Source organism: Syngnathoides biaculeatus, chromosome 19 (assembly GCF_019802595.1).
Source record: "Syngnathoides biaculeatus isolate LvHL_M chromosome 19, ASM1980259v1, whole genome shotgun sequence".
Lineage (NCBI taxonomy): Eukaryota > Metazoa > Chordata > Actinopteri > Syngnathiformes > Syngnathidae > Syngnathoides > Syngnathoides biaculeatus.
Genome location: NC_084658.1, coordinates 16,783,820 through 16,800,564, shown reverse-complemented (window position 1 = coordinate 16,800,564; position 16,745 = coordinate 16,783,820). Strand labels below are relative to the sequence as shown.

Sequence of the window (16,745 nt, the reverse complement as noted above, 5' to 3'; positions counted from 1 at the left end):
GTCGCGGGGAGTGCTGGAGCCTATCCCGGCTGTCAACGGGCAGGAGGCGGAGTAATACCCTGAACTGGTCGCCGGCCAAAACATACCCAATAATGTACACGAAGGTTCAGCAATCGGAGAGTTTGTAATGAAGTATTTCGGAGGCGGTACTTGTACGCAACGTTCGCCGTCTCGCTTGTCAGCAGCGCTAGCAGCTGGAAAGCAACAAAGTGCAGCCCGGGGGGGGGGGGGGGGGCGTCTGCAAGATAAGATCTGGATCAAGTCGGAGGCGAGAAAACCTTCTGCGGTGTTTGCCCGTGACGTCACCCCGCAAGGCCGTTTCTCCTCCCCGCAAAAGCTAACGCGCGCTCCACCGTCGCCCGCTATGCGTCGGACTACTTCTGGACCGCCTCTCACGCGGCGCCAGAAAGTTGAAAATGGATCAAGAAGTGCAGGGGGGGGGGGGTGAAAAGGACCACTGAGAACACGTCAATTCCACATCAGAGTTACCGACGGAAGCCGAAAAGTGGAAGAACTGATGAATTCTAGCATAGACATTTAAGGATGCTAGCGCTCAGATTTTGACTTTTACGACTGCGGAATCTCCCCGGTAAGTGACACTCTGGACCCAGTCGCTCGGGGTCCAATCATTGCAGTTCGGCTAATACGTGTGTTTTTGGTTTATTGTATGTTTTGCCCTTGAAACCGATCACATCGAGAAACTTACATTTTGAACGTCAACACAAGAAAAACTTTTCCCGCGAACGATTAGCTAGCTAGGATTTGCTAGGACGCGGAGATTAGCATCAACTAAAAGCGTTTTCTACCTCTGCTGGTGAAACTTTGCACTCTCGGGGCTCTGCCGCCGCAAGTGGAATCCAAATGTTTTATCCGGATGCCGTGGCGAACCCGGATGGTCGTCATGGTAATGAAAGTACTACACGAACGCACCCTGGCGCCGGGCCGGTGCGGCAAACTCACCACAAAGTGGGGCAGGCCCGCGCCCCCCGCGTTGCCCACAAAGATCCCCGAGTTGGCGTCGAAGGTGAGCGGCCGGGGGCTCCTGGCGAAGGCCACGCGGTGGTACTCCTCGCAGTCCATGAAGAGGCGCACCTGCCGCGACCGTCGCGCTCACGTCAGCAAAGTGCACAGCGACGAAAATTGTTGACATAACGCTAACATTTCCTGTTATGCTAACATGTTGTGGCCTACCTCGGCGCCCTGCACCGTCAAGGTGAACCTGGCCCAGCGTCCCGTCAGGTCGGCCATCTTGAAGGACGCCGCCTCCTGGGTCTTGCCTCCCGTGACGGGGTCAGCGTAGTAGAAGACCACCCTCTGGGAACCGTCCTCCACCTCGGACAGGGCCACGCCCAGTTGGACCACCTGAAAGAAGGGGCGTGGGGGGTCAGCTAACGAGGTGAACAAACCGCATCCGTCGTCGTGATGAGGACGGTTACTTTTTGGTAGGCGTCGGTGATGGCGAACAGGACGCCGCCCCGCCGCGTGGTGGGCTTGGCCGTGACGGTGACGGCGAAGTCGTAGTAGAAGGGGTCCGGCACGTGGGCCTTGGTGAGGCGGCCCACGTTGGCGTCCGCTTCGAAGCTGTAGGCCGGGTACCCCTGGAAGCCCGTCACGAAGGAGACGGACGGCGGGAGGGGGACGCCGATCAGCTCGGTCAGGTCCTGGACGTCCTGGGACCCTCGAGCTGGGGACGAGATAGAGGGGGGGCTCGGACGCTTTGACAAAAACCACACGCGGATACTTGTCGTCGGTGTTTACTTCCACGTCTTTGAAATTCTTAACCCGTGCAGGGGCTTAAGCTAAAATATGCTAAACTCTGTTTTTTTTTTTTTTTTTTAATTCAAATAGATTTCGGTCAATAAATAAAGAATACAACGGAACCCCGCAGATTCACTTACATGCAAATATAAAAAAGATATTTTTATCATCAAGATTAATTTTGGGGGGTTCACCAAAGAGGATGTCCACAGAAAAAAAACAATCATATTATTCACGTCCCTTAAAATGTGCCAAATATTCTCCGATCTTTTCAATCGGTGGTCGGACGCGATCCCTTCCCCTCGTGCGTAGGGGTGGAACAGCTGCTGATTTAAACAGCAGCTGTTCCACCCATGTCCTGCAGGTGGCAGCAGTGTGTTTTTTCAGTTGTTGTTGACTGTCAAAATCGATGAAGAAGGTGGCATTCGCTTCTCCGCCGCTTTTGCTCCCGAAATGGCGCCGACTTCTTTGCTCTTCTTCCTCCGTAGTCGTCATTTTGCTAAAGTCCTGCAGGGGTCTGTAGCGCACTTTCAAAACATTATCAGCTGTCTAAACATTTTTTTTTATAAAGCAATTCCAGCGTTGGTGGGCTAGGAATGCTAATGCTAACCACAACGCAGAACTCTTCAACCGTACGGCGGTTACCGAATGTCTTCATTTTCATCCACTCGATGATGTCGACGTTAGCACTAGCGTCTCGCTGCCGCAAGTTTACACGAACAAACGCCGACATATTGAACATAGATAAAGTTAGAATTCATCGCTAATAAGCTGTGAAGTGTCCATTTCGAGTAAAATAAGACATCACTGGAACAATATTACGCCTTTGCCATGTACCAATGTACTTCATGTGGATTTGTTTGTCCATATTTATTTCTGCTTTGCTTGCTGGAGAGCGACAATCCATTTTTAATCCGACTCCCCCGTGTCTTGACAACATCTTAAGTCGTTAGGATACATGTTATGTTATGTCTAATAATCATCGCGCATCTACGTGGCCTCCTGCACATCTTTACTCGTGCAATAAACAAAAAGTGGGATAGGACAGAATCGTGAGCGGACGCAAAAGCAGGCCAGGCGCCAGCATCTGGTCCTCCTTAGCGGGGCGTGCACGGCCACGTTCGAATACAGCGCCCCCCGGTGGCAGCCCGGCCGTACACATCTGGAAGCCATTAACGCGCTAATACAGTCGCGCAGCACAAAGGCAGCTCCTGTAAAACGGACCCAGCGCGCGCTAAGAGCCCCCGCGGGCCGGTAACGCCCCCCACTAGGAAGTCCGGCGCACTTCTGCCGCATGTCCTGATTGGACGCAACCCCCCACGTCACCAGCGGCGCTTTTAGCCCGCTCGGCGCCGGCCGTCTTTTCCTTCTAACGGGCGAGCGGGTTTGAGGGAGCCGAACGGCGGACTAGGGGGCTCGACTGACTCAGCTCGCCGTCCGAATCGCCGAAAGTCTTACAGAGCAGGACATCAAAACCTCCCAACCCCAAACTTTTCCCCGCTTACCCTTTAAATACTCGGATTCATTGACGCGTCGAGTATTTGTACGCGCTCCTGACTATTCTTACTGTTGTTCCCATTCACGTGTAGTAGCGTCTATTCTTTTTCACGATACATGTACAGTTTTGCTACTACTGACGATGGTTTCACTTTTGTACCTGATCTATTATAATACACATAGAACAGAAAACTGCCACGTAGCCGCTAGTGTTGACAGTATTGCCGGTGTTTGTTTTATATTCATGTATTTATTTGACTGCCAACGATTGGTTTCTGCTTGCTTTGCACGTTCACTTCTTGAACACTTTTGTCGTGTTCTAGTCGCACGGGAATTTTCCCCTCCGCGGGCCCGGCCGACGGGCGAGGAGATTGCTCCCAAATGCGACCGACCGGCTCCGGCGAGCTCCTCGGGCCGACGTTTCCCACAGCTCGGTCGGTGACGTCACTTCGAGCGCTGACTAAACAGCTGGACGCGCACAAAGACACGTATTGTGTTGCCGTCCGAGTTCTCGAGAGTTTCGTGTCCGGGTCAGCGATTGACATCGTTACTGTCACTTTTCCTGACCGAGATGTTCGCAGCGGGAAAAGCTGACACAACACCTTCCAGCTTGCACCTGCGCCGAAGGCAAACCGGCCGACGCGTAATCGAGCCGTTGAGGGATGGCTCGGGTTTGGGTCAGGTGAACGCCCTTTTTCCCGGGGAGGCGGCAGCGGTGGTCTGAGTAAGACAAAACGCCCTTCTGGTGGGATTACACTGCAACATTTATTCCCCAAGTGCTCCTTCTTCTGGTGTAGCCGTTTCCACGGCGACCCGTGTTTATGTGGCTTGGTCTTGGTCTTGGTCCCGGTGAGCAAGATCCAAATACTCCAGAGCGGGGGGGTTACTCGGTTCTTCAGAACATGTCCAACTGGGTCAACGGAGACTCTTGTGGACAGCTGTTCCTAATATTTTGACTTAAGATCAATTTGTGATCGAGCCCTGCCACAAATACCAAAAATAATAATAAATGCAGCAAAAAGGTCAATAAGTACCTGTAGATGCCACAAAATGGCAGCAGAGCACTTTTTGGGGACAAGACAAGGTGATGGTCAAGCTCAATGAAACACTCCCCCCTCACTTCAACATAGTTCCTTGGCATCAAGATACCACCGGAAGACCAAAGACTTGTGAATAAGGGCCAAAACACTTCAGAATCCATGATAACATCCGTCCATCCGCAAATTTTCTTTTCCGCTTATCCTCATGAGGGTGGCGGGGAGTGCCGGAGCCGATCCCAGCAGGCAGGAGGCGGGGTACACCCTGAACTGGTTGCCAGCCAATCGCAGGGCTAACCTGCGTCCTCAGAACTGCGAGGCCAGCCCTTGACCAGCTGAACCACCGTGCCGCCATCCACGATAACTAAAATGGACTGCGTGGCGAAGACTCTCAGTCATTTCCACTAACAACCCAGGCTAAACTCCGCTCGTCAGACCTTCAAAAGATCAGAGTCTTTCACTCGAGGTGTATCACTTCGACGGGACTTCCTCAAAATCACTGACGACGGTCGGGCGTTTAATGCCTTTGCGGTCACATTCGCCGACATTTCAGTCCGCGTTCAGCAACAGGACTGATTACGCCGGAAAAACAATCCTTCTACAGCCGTCGAAAAGACGGACTGCGCTGATGAGAAGCAGGCGCGCCCGGCGCAATTAAGACATGCGCGCTTGTCATGCCCTCACGCACCGCGAGAAACTCGACGGCGGCCGCACGCCGTGAGATCACTTCGCCATTTGGTTGCCATTAACATGACAAATTTCAGCGTATTCTCGATGGCGGAACACAAACGGTCCCGGCGCGAGTCGCATCTGCGGGGACTTCACGCGCGACCGCGCTCGCGCTTGGCCGACGTGCAGAGTGCACGACGACGGGCGCGCGCCAACTGTGACGCGCTCTTCGTGTTTTCGGTAAACTGAGCTGAGTGGAAGGCTGACTTCATTCGGCGTTGGGAACCAATAATAATAAAAAAAAAATGTTCAAGGGTGGAGAAAAAAAAAAAAAAAAGAAAGATTGTCAGATGACCTCGTTGGCTCGAGAGGAAATTAGTCTTCAACACCAAATGTTTTGGGGGTGGGGGGGATTCCAGCGCTGGCCAACGGCGGATGAGCAACGCGGCAATTTTAATCATGCTGGATTCATTAAAAAAAAAAAAAAAAAAAGATGAAGCACTTCAGCTACATCTTTCTTTTGTTGGAAAAATTGCCCTCAAAATAACGTTGCGGACATCTACTAATGTCGAAAGAACTGCCAACAAAAGTGAGTAAACCCTGACGTGAGAATGTCCAATTTGGCCCAATTGGTCATTTTCCCTCTCCAGGGTCATGTGACTCAATGTTACAAGTTCTCAGGTGTGTTAAAATCTCAAAAACTCTCTGAGATTCACGTTTTGGGGTGTACTACGTATGACATTTGCCTCGGCGGCACCCTCGTGGAATCGAAACGTGTCAACGCTTGACGGTCAGCATTCGCGCAACGATCGCGGACCCGGACACAAACGCAGCAAGAAGCTCAAACACCGGCTTTGCGTTGTCGCGCGGTGTCTTCAAGCCGTCTTTGGCGATGCAGTTGTCTGTCGCCGCCGTCGGGCGACCTCATTTCTCATTTCGACTGAAGCCGCAAGACTTTTGTTCGTCAGGGACCAGACGTTGGCTTCTTCTGTTTACTTTCCGAGTGGTCAGAACAACGATAACGACGCTAATCTGAGCCATTCGGTGACGTTCATGAAAAGCTGCTGCGGCGCCATCTAACGTAAGAATAAACAGATCTATATTAGGCTTAGAGTTAGCGTTATAGTAGGGTTTGGGTTATAGTAGTCCCGCCGATGCCCAGAAGTAAACACCAACGACCCGGTTCTCCCCCACTGTTGTTTGTTAGCCTGTTTCCATCGAACTGATGCATTCATAGCGGCGTGAAGCTTCCTAAATTTAAAAATGGGACTCCTCCTAACTGACTTTGTGAGCGCTAGACAAATGAAGTTGTGGATCGATCCCAAAGGAGGGTAAATATTCCGCTAAAGACCGAGATAAACATCAAAGTAGCAGAGAAACTAGCGGATGCACTGGAGCTTTTGTTAAGCCATAAATTGGCCCCGAGGGCAAAACAATGGGATCGGGAGAATGGCGATAATAACGGGTCCCTATGATATAAAGACTCAATTTTGGGATAAAAAAAAAAACTGTCAGGTTCTGTTTCCTGATTCCCGCTCCCGGGCAAGGCATTGAACTCCCAACCGCAAGGCCCCTTTAGCCTCATGCCGCGGAATCCAACGTCTCCATGGGAGTCGTTGAATGAATTTGCCCCAGGGGGATTACTAAGTCAAGATGATTAGGTCATAACCAGGGGGGAGAACCTCGGGCGCCAGACTGACTCAGTTCACCCCCCAAATGGTTTGCCGTCCCACTCGAGTGCTGACTCACTGGAAGAAAATGTGACGGAGCAAAAGTCGAGCTTGAGCGTTCCTATCGGGAACGTTCAATGTGAGGGCGCCGTCACTTCGAATAGAAACAAAGCCGCCCGTTTTTCTGAGACTGAGTGGATCAAGGCCACTTAGTCCTGGGGCTGGTTCTTGGGACAACATTGCCGCAGCAAATTCTCACAGACCTACACTCCACACAGTACTCGAAGACTTTGGATTTAAGAAATTTCTGCTTGATCCACTCAAGTATCAGGTACTTTGTCATCATATTTGGAGGAAGCGAAATGAAGTTCTTGGATCGGTCCCGGTTCTGGAGTTAGCTCGAGGAGGAACCTGAGAATTTGAAAAGAACTGGGTTGGTTTTGGGATGGAGCATTTCGTCATCATTCTGCGAGTCCAAAGAATCTAGATTCTTCCGGGTCAAACTGGACTGTGGAACACATTGCAGTCCATCACTAAACCACGCTCAAGTGTTAGTAAAGACATATTTACAGTCATAATGCATATTTGTACATGGAAGACTTCTAGGTCATGACCCAAAACAAAAACCCTGAAAAATAACGAGTTGACTGTGCAATGTGTCAGGACCATTGAAAAATGGGGACCCCTGAAATTATTTTCAGGTCATGGCAACGTTCAAGTGGTTCTTGATGTCAAAAACGGATGAATCCAGAGCTGAGCGCTACGCACTTTTGGAACACAATGAGGTCCTTCTGTGGGACAGGTATAGAAGCGAGGGGTGGGGGGCTTGCGTCAAAGGAGTTCTGCGGTGCGAGGAGCACATTCTTGCGTTTCATCCAAAATTCATTTGAAGCAGGATCAAGTTCTGAGTTTTTCCTCAGCTACTTGTCCCCAGAAAGTTGCTGTAAGATATTTGAAAGTATGTCAATGTACGCTGTCTGAATGTACTGTGTGCGTACAATATGTATAGGGTGGGGGTCGGGTTTGAAAAGACACTCGTTCTGTTTTGGGTCCAAAAATTCCAATTCCGGTGCCAAAACATTAGAAGCAGTTCTTAGTTGACCATATAGTGTAAAAATTGGGTCAGTGTTATCCGACTTTTGACTTCCCAGCACGCTCACACGCGCTGGCAGGTTCAACACTGCCGAGAGCCAAAGTCCAAATAGTTGTCTTCCCAAGTAGGCCCAAAAGACCCCGAGCGAGTTTGAGCCCTCCGACGACAATGAACTCCAGCGAATGTAGCAGGGCGCAACTCAAACGTCAACAACTGCAATTTAACGGCGATGTTTCATCTTAGTCAGCATCGAGCCATAAAACAGCCCCCAAAGACATCAATCCCCCCCCCGATCACACTCAGCAACCGATGCCAAAGCTTTGGAGTCAGCTGAAGGTCCGCCATGTTTTTGTTCGTCACATTGGAGATACTTGTGTAAACTGTTCTTACAGGGGGGGGGTTGATGGAAAGCGGGGAGAAGGGATGGGAGGGGTTGGGTGGGGGGGGGGGTGCTTCTGAGTGATACCATCTGCTCTGGCTCGACTCATCAGCCAGTCGAGTCGACGGAGACTCCAACGCGGACACTTCCAGAGAGTCCCGATCAGCCCGAAATCCTTGGAAAAGATTCTGACAGGAGGGCTCCACGCTCTGTGTAACGCCCCCCCCCCCCCCGCTGCTCTCAGCGCACTTACAGGAACCGCAATAAAAAAATAATAATAATAATAAAAAAAAAAAAAGCCCAGAAACCGAGAACAGACACGTTGGATCTAAAATTCCTCAGCTAATTACTTGGGTACAGAGACACCCAACGGTCCATTTAGTTTTCAATGTCAGTCAGACGGAGAAAATCCAAGAGTGTAATGAGTAGCATGGGAGAAAAACGCAATACTTTATTGACTGGTCTGTTTTCATCCCCAAACGACTTATTGGTAAGCGCGCAGCCCGTCTTGGATCTCTGTTCACCACCCATAGCACCACCCGCATTCTGCGTTTCAGCAGTTTTGCTAACCTCTGTGTTCCCGTACTTTTGGTCGATCTTTTCGATTTTCTGCACTCAAACACGTGGAACACGCCGCAGCAAATAACAAAAGCGCACCTCATTCGACCCGAAATCGGCGTTTAAAAGTCGCTAGCGAGGGATTGCTGCGCTTGTTCTTAGCCCGTTTTGAACCGTTTACTCTACGTGCTATCATGTAATAGATTGGTATCATCTGACCAAAACACACTGTAACTTGTTGGCGATGTATTTCTATTTGCGTTGTTCTCGGTTGTGGCTAAATAACTCGTACGGCAAAAGTTTGGGGGAAGCGTCTTTCCCGTTCCAGGTGCACGAACCATAAAGGCCTGCTTGGATTTCGCCGTTTGATGCGGACGAAGAACCCAAAAAGACTCGCGACAATCTGGCATCTTGTCAAAAGTCATCGCCGAAGCCTTCAAGAAGTCATCGCAGCAAATTCTGCATTTTTTTTTTTTTGCTCTCTTCTGACATTTTTATCCATAGGTGTGAAAAGTAGTAGAGCCGTTTACAGCTGCGGGAACCACGTGAGGTCCGAGAACTTGAGGGAACTTCCCGAACAGAATCACTGCTTCAGGTGTGGGCACGCACGTGCGCGCTTCCCCGACCCGTAAAAAAAGATTTCCCGATTTGGAAGCGAGAGCCTCTCGCCTTCCTAAAACAGAGCAGGTCACATGTGTCTGCCAGCTGCCGTAAAGATCCCCAAACAAGAACCTGCTGGCAGGCTGGCAGTTCGGACCGCGTCGGGTCACTTCCTGCTCCGGCAATCCGACTCACTGCCTGACCGAAACTTTGTCTACTTTCCGCCTGCAAATTCCAATTTTTCTCTGCTCCAAAACAGTTTAGCCCGGTTGCGAGTGGATCGCGACTCGATTGGTTCCGGGTCGTCTCCCGCAAACAAATTGTCTGCTGTTGCGGGGAAATGATGCGTGGATGGACGCGATGTCCTGAGAATCCTGATTGCAGGGGCTCGGAAAACCCTTTGCCAGAACCTGAGGACTCATCCCCGAACGCCTTGCTCGATTTTACGACCTTTTCAGCTTGCTCGTGTCCATTTTTGGTCAAATGGAGATGTTTTTGCATTTCATTATTATCTTTTTTTATCTGATAAGGTAACAGTACAGTTTTTCTCCAGCCAGCGGCGGATGCCTCCGCTTCTTAAAATAGAATTAAATTCTCCTCCGTGGTGACCGGACTTCTTACAATCAAAATTGCGTTATTTGTTTGCATTGGAGCGCAGCAAGCCACTAAACGCCATATTTTCAGAAATGGGATATCACACGCCCTGTCCAAAAATGTAAAAATCTGGTCGTAACGTAAGAAACACAGAACTGAAACGCCAAAATGAACACGGTACAAAAGACGACGGATAATTCACTCTCGCTTGGCTTTTGCCAGGCAAATCCCGGTCTCGGTTCTCCAGTCGCGCTAACGACGGCGTCCCGCTCGCCCACGGGTTTGGCTTCCCATTACGGGGCGACCACAAAACCGCGGGGCCTCGTTCAAGCTCAAACGCGACGTTCGGCGGGGAGAGCCGTTTGGAGGAAAGCTGACCCGGAACCGAAACGCTACGCCGTTCATTAAAATGGAAAACAAGGCGAACGTGGTGGTTGTTATATGAATTGTGAAAAATGTTGGATGTGTGCGGAAAGTGTAGTCGTCGGGAATGATAATGATAAATATAGAAACTTCAGATCAGCTGGTTCTTTCATTCCTGGTGCAAGACAACAAGCTAACTCCGAAGTCACTTAATTTCCCGTAGCCATGTCATTTGCTAGCGTTTAATATCAACATTGCAACAAGCTGCGGTTTTTCCGAACAGAAATATTTAGATATAGAAGAGCGGCCAACGGCTCTGCGTATCAACTAGTGTAAACTTTTTTTTTGTTAATTTAAACAACCTCGTAACAACTGGGAACTGGATTGTTCGCGTTTACCAGCCGACAATCGGAGCAAACCTTCGCTTCAAATGCCGACGGGCCCAAAGCAACGCAGCTGCGGCCCAGCTGAGCAAACAAAACAATAACGCAACAAAACAACCAGAGTTGCGTCCCGGAACCACCAAGCCGACTACTTTTGGGTGTTTTACCGACGGTTTCTCCAAAATTGAAGGTATTCAAGTCTTTGCCATTTGCTCTGCCGGTAAAACTTTTTTCCAATAATCAAAAACTGCTTTTTCTGTTGCCGTCCTTAACTAATTATATTAAATATATTAGCTGAGTAGCTCGCCACCAAATTAGCCACATTATATTGCATTGTAAGAAAAATATTTGAGTTATAGGTTGTTAGCTACACTAGCTAGCCCGATTTTGTCGGTTAAATTATCTGTGACGAGTGTGGCTAGCAAACGGCGTTAATGTTAGCCGCATTAGCAGTACAGCCATTAGCTGGCTGACCGTGTTAGCCGTGCGGCTAGGAGACGGATTTACCAGGCTGGGTGGTTTTAGCTATGTAGCTTTGATGATTTCAAAAATATGGAAGTATATCGGTCACATTTAGTAGTTGCTAGGTTGTTGTACTATTCTCATTATGATTATTGTTATATTGAAATAATAATGTTGTAGTCAATGTAATGTTTCAGGATGCTGACGTCATCGCTCTCTCAGGCCTCTGTGACCTTCTGGTACGACAACATAACAGTCACCTGCTTGTTTTCAGCACCATCAGCGCCCCCCCGTCCCCGTCCCCCCCACCGAATCTGACTAACTCTTTCCATGCGAGCTAGCTCCAGGATTTCCAGACACCAGGATGCCAGGCGCTCCCAGAACAACAAACAATTTTTGGACGTGACACATTTTTGGATGTTCGACTGAAAGCTGCTTCCTCCGGGAATGTTGTTCCATCCATGCACTCATACGTGAAGGTAACGTCCCACACGAGCACACTGGATGCACTGTGTGGCTGTTAGCATGCTAAAAGCGTACTACTGTTTGTAGTACATGTTAAAAGCTAACAACAGGACAGATGAGGTATCAGACTCCAGTAAATTTGTATTCTTGATGCACCTTATAGAAAACAAGGACGTACTACACAGAAATATTTGAGCCAACGTGCTAAATGATACGTCAGTGCTAATGTGCTAAACGTTAACTCCAAACATAGACGTGCAATGATGCGTCCCTAAATTTGCACAGCTAAAAGCACCGTAAAACTAGACCAGGAGACACCTCAAAATCTGCACGTCTGAGCTAATATGCCTTAAGCTAACAACGCAGAAAAGCCGAGGTGCGTAAGAAACCAGATCAGGAAGGTCCACTGTCAAGGCCAGACTGCCCCGTAACATTCGCCGTAAAGCCAACTTTTCCACGACGAAAAAATCTCCGAGCTGACACGCGCCAAGCTAACAACGATTAGCCTGAAACCCAATGAGTTATTGCTGAGTTCTTTGATCTCAATTGCCAAATTACAATTAGCCAAGGCGAGGTGCGACACGCCGCTGCCGCTTCCTGCGTTCGTCCTCACAATTGGTTTTGTTTTTTTTTGCCGCCAAGCGTCCAGCGCGCAAAGTGGACTTTTCTTGTTTGGTCGTGAGTAAATTTAGCCAATTCCTGTTCCTCCCTGCGGGGTGACGCACACGTTTTGATTTGTGCGCCTCCATTTAGATAGCACGCCACCACTCCACGCCGCTTTGACTTCCTGCGTGGGGGCTTTAAACGTTTCCTTTTCAAAACACACTTTGAAGTTCATTTTGACACACGGAGAAAAATGCCCCCCCCAAAAAAAAAAAAAAAAAAAAGTGGAGGAAAACAATAAATAAGATGGATTTGACTGTTTGGTGGCAAGTGGAATGTGACGTTTGTGTATGGCGACGCTTCCCTTCTTTATTTACCTCAACTTCAAAGAGGGTCCGCTCTTTATTTGGCCTTGTGAAGACCCCCCCCCGCCCCCACCTTGTTAAAATAATGCAGCAGCCAGCAAAATATGGACGTCCCAAGCTTTGACATGATCAAGACTCCAATCATATTTCTTGCGCTTGTTGAGCTGTTTCTTTCTAAAAAAATAAAAAAATTGGTTCATTAAAATATATTCATTATTTGTGTTAAATTATCTCCAAGAAACCTGACTTTTATCCATACTCGGGGCATCACAAGAGGCTAGCGACGATGTGGCGGTCGGCTCGTGAAGTCATTTTTTTTGGACGCCGCAGTACTGCGGACCAGATGACGGCTGCCATCAAACGCGCCGCGGAAGCCGAGCCGGTTGTTTGGACAAGATCCTGACAGGACGCAGCTTTTTGGAAAGAATTACAGCGCCGAGCTACGACGGACGTGAGGACGCCCGGCGGAACGTTCGCTCCGGAGTTTACATTTTTTTTTTTTTTGATTGGCCAAAGACTTGACATGACGTTCGGACAACAGTAGCATGCACCCAAATGGCAATTACTTGAACTGATTTGTTTGGAAAGAGCAAAAACTCGAAATCACGTCCGTGCCACTAATAGCTTCCAGGAAACCGCAAGTTTAAAAAAAAAAAAAAAATACTTCAGTCAATCTGCACAGTTGCTTTGTCAGCCAAAAGCATTTAAATTTTGAAATATTTTGGCTGTGTTAGCTTCGAGCGGACACCCAAGCAAGTGTGGCTAAATATTGTTAGCCACATTAGCTGCATGGCTGGCTGGTGGAGTTCCAGAACTACAAAGTGAGACGTATGGCTAGAAAAAAAAACAGATTTGAATCGGAAGGATAATAGTAGACGTGTTGCTGAAAAAAATGGAAGCACAGAAGTTATCTATAAAAGCTACGTGGTTATCAGAGTTAGCAGGCAAATATAGCCACACAGATATATACCTGGCGAGTGGCTAAACGTAGTTGAATGGATAGATAAACATATGTGAGTTAGCAAGCTAATGTTGGCCATGTTTGATGTTTAGCTGGCTGCATTTCCCGAATTAGCGCGCTAGCATTAGCTGCATTAGTTGTGTCGCTCCAAAGGACAACAATTCAGATGTTAGCTGCTTTGCCAACCGGCAGATTTTTCCTCCTTACCAAGCTTATTTTTGCTACAATGGACACATGGCTGCCCATCTTAATGAGTTAGCATGTATAATTTAGCTACAATAAGTATGTATTTAGAAGAGCTAACGAGCTAACATTAGCTACATTTGCTCTAGGATTGGCTGCAGATTTTTCCTGAATCAGTTCAACGCCCGACTATGTTAGTTGTGTGGCTCCAAAAAGATAATAATCGGATGTTAGCTACATTCCCAACTGGCAGATTTTTCTACCTTACCAAGTATATGGTTCAAAGAGCTAACGAGCTAAAATTGGCTACATTTGCTGTATGATTGGCTGCAGATTTTTCCTGAATCACTTCAATGCCCGACTATGTTAGCTGTGCAGAAATTGTAGCTTCATCTTAAAAAAATATATACATATTGTTGACAAACGAAGTAATTTTAGTGTGTCAAAACCCTAAAATGGCGTAAGGCGACCGATATGACAAAAATCGATGTTCTGTGCGACTTCTCCAGTCCGGGCCACCCGACGCCAACCCCAATTTCCTTCCTCCTAAGCTAAAAGAAGTCAAAATGAGTTTTATGGCACGTTTTCATTCCGGTTTCACGGCAAACAATCCCACTCTTGTCTGGATGGGGTCTCCATCTCGCTCAGGGCGGGTCCCAATTACGGCGCGAGGGGGAACTAGCGAGCGCAATGCTGCTTTTTGTCACGCGCCGACCACAGCTCGGGTTAACCGCACCGCGGCCGGCGCGGGAATGGAGCGCGCGGGTGTACCTAATCAAGCGACCAAAACATCACGTCACCGTGGAAACGAGCGGCGCGTATCCCGCACGCAAACTGCGGATGCGCCTCTCGTGAAATTTGGAGCGCTTCCACTCTTCTGAGCGGCTAATTTTTGTTCCAAGCTGATCTTATCAGACAACACAAACACGCACTCGGGATTTTATCGGCGTCATTAGTGCGGCTCTTCAATCGCCGCCGCTAGTTAAAAGTTGCTAATGAGACGGACTGCGGGAAATCAATTTGAGGAAGTTCTGTCGTGTTGTTGCCTCCACCCCCACCACCGCCCCCTCCCTGAATAAACTCATGATTGGAAAACGCGAGCATTTAAAGCGTCGCGTGTCCAGAAATGCCATGAAAAAAAAAATGTAGCGCGGCAGGCAGAGACCCGACCACCCGGATTGGCGCAGATGGGGAAACAGATGTGGTTTGAGATTATACCACAGACAGACAGACAGATAACCGCCACAAAGGGGGCAATAAACCGGGAAATGGATCAGTGGACAACCAGAAACATCACTTCAACGGATGGGCATGGTTAAAAAAAAAATGTATACGCACACTGGGGACACGGCGCGGTTTGACTAAATATTTGGTAAGCGGCTACACACTGAGGGTTCTATGTGGAAATACGGGCGAGTCAGCAAAATCGGGAAACCAACTGGGCACACAAACGCCATTCCGACGAATGTACTTTTCCGTTTTGTTTATTTCATGTTCGTGTTTTGTCTCCCACAAATGGAAAAAGACGCCGAGAGACCTTCAAAATGTCAACTTTAAGCGCATTTTTTGCTCAAATTCTACACAAAAGCAAAGTTGGCCAAACACAGGAGATGGGCCACGTGTTCTGCTTCCCGCCTGTCAGATCCGAAATACTCTTTGCATCCCGAGCGAGCGCAAAACCTATCCGGTCCTTGGATGGAAGGACTCATTTGTTCCCGAGTCAACCCGAGACGCATCATCATCATCATCACAACCAGAGAGAGAAGAAACTCACCGTCCGGCTGGAAGCCCGCCGAGAAGCTCAGGACTAGGAATAATCCAGAACACCAGGGAGGAATCCTGCGCACAAATAAATCAATCAAATGAAAAGTCGGACTCAAAGTCTAATCAAGCGGTTCCCGGACAATTGACGTCTAACGCCGTCAATGGCAGTGAACGCGTTTTAAAAGTTGTTCAGTGGTTTCGTTGACGTACCGCAAGTTCATCTTGACGGCTTTGGATCCCAACTGAACTCTGCTCACGCGAGAGAGAGAGAGAGAGAGAGAGAGAGAGAGATGGAGTCCACTCGGAGTCCTGCGCCTCAGCTCCGGGCTTAAAAGCCAGCTTCTCCTCCTCCTCCGCCGCCTCCTCCTCTTCCTCCTCCTCCCGGTCCAAACAAAGCAGCTTCAGTGCGTCGTCTCCAAAAAAAAAAAAAAAAAATGGGAGGGGAGTTTGAAACCCGACTCTGGACCACCGGCCTCTAATCCCGTCCTCGCACAAATTAGCGCACTGCAGTGAAGTCGTCGTCATCCTCTCCTCTTCCTCACTTTCACTTTGATCTCTTCCCGTGTAGCCTTGACCTGAAAACATCTTTTAAGCCACCGAAGAGTCTTTAATTATGCAAAGAAACGGCTTCAAATATACATTAAAGACTTCTTCTTCGATGTAATTCTGCTCACCCGAGTTCGTCTTTTTTCGCTCCCGCGTTGACGGAATTCCAAATCGCGACATTTTACGGGCGTCCAGCGCTGGCCCAAAACGCGCAGCCGGTCGGACGCTTCACGAAAACGCGCCGATGGCTCCTAATTTAACGATGCCGTGGCAGTTTTCGGGGAACGCTCTCGACGAAATCGCGAGAATGTTGGGGAAAAACAGAGGGCCGAACAGGGAGCCCAGAGGAACCCCGCAGTCAACGTGTAGAATATAATGTGCAATTATAAAAATACATGCAAGTGACCCTTAAGATTAGACTTGGATTTTACTTTAAAAGCACTTTACATGAAGCGTACCATCAAAAGGCCGTCTAAACTTTGAAATTGCAAGTAGAGTAATTACAATGTTATAAACAAGGCGCTGCTCACTATTAGGCGCGCGTAATTTGTCTCTGTAAAGAACTTCAAACGGCTTTACAAGCTCTTAAAGAGGCGCCCCCCCCCCCCCGGAAGCCACCTCCGCCGGGTTTACGAGACCCCCCCCCCCCACCAAGAGGGGGTCAACGTGGTTTGTCGAAGCTGGGACGGGACTCCAGGGCTCCAAGTCGTGCGTCGACTTTTTATTTTTATATTCTGAATATACGGAAAACATAATTTTGCGTTCTGGTCCTGGAATGCCGAGCTGTCTCTCCGT

The 16,745-nt window shown here is 48.8% G+C and overlaps 1 protein-coding gene across 1 annotated transcript in view; it reads right to left on the bottom strand.

The window, feature by feature from the left end:
* LOC133492930 (collagen alpha-1(XVIII) chain-like) overlaps positions 1 to 15,746 on the bottom strand; it is a 29,107-nt gene extending 13,361 nt beyond the window's left edge. Inside the window, exons 1-5 of the mRNA XM_061805780.1 lie at positions 15,615 to 15,746; positions 15,415 to 15,479; positions 1,437 to 1,684; positions 1,192 to 1,362; positions 961 to 1,092 (exon numbers count right to left, since the gene is read on the bottom strand). Of these exons, the coding sequence (XP_061661764.1) occupies positions 961 to 1,092; positions 1,192 to 1,362; positions 1,437 to 1,684; positions 15,415 to 15,479; positions 15,615 to 15,625 (627 nt within the window). The 5' untranslated portion in view covers positions 15,626 to 15,746. The remainder of the gene's footprint in view (positions 1 to 960; positions 1,093 to 1,191; positions 1,363 to 1,436; positions 1,685 to 15,414; positions 15,480 to 15,614) is intronic.
* Positions 15,747 to 16,745: the final 999 nt, after the last annotated feature.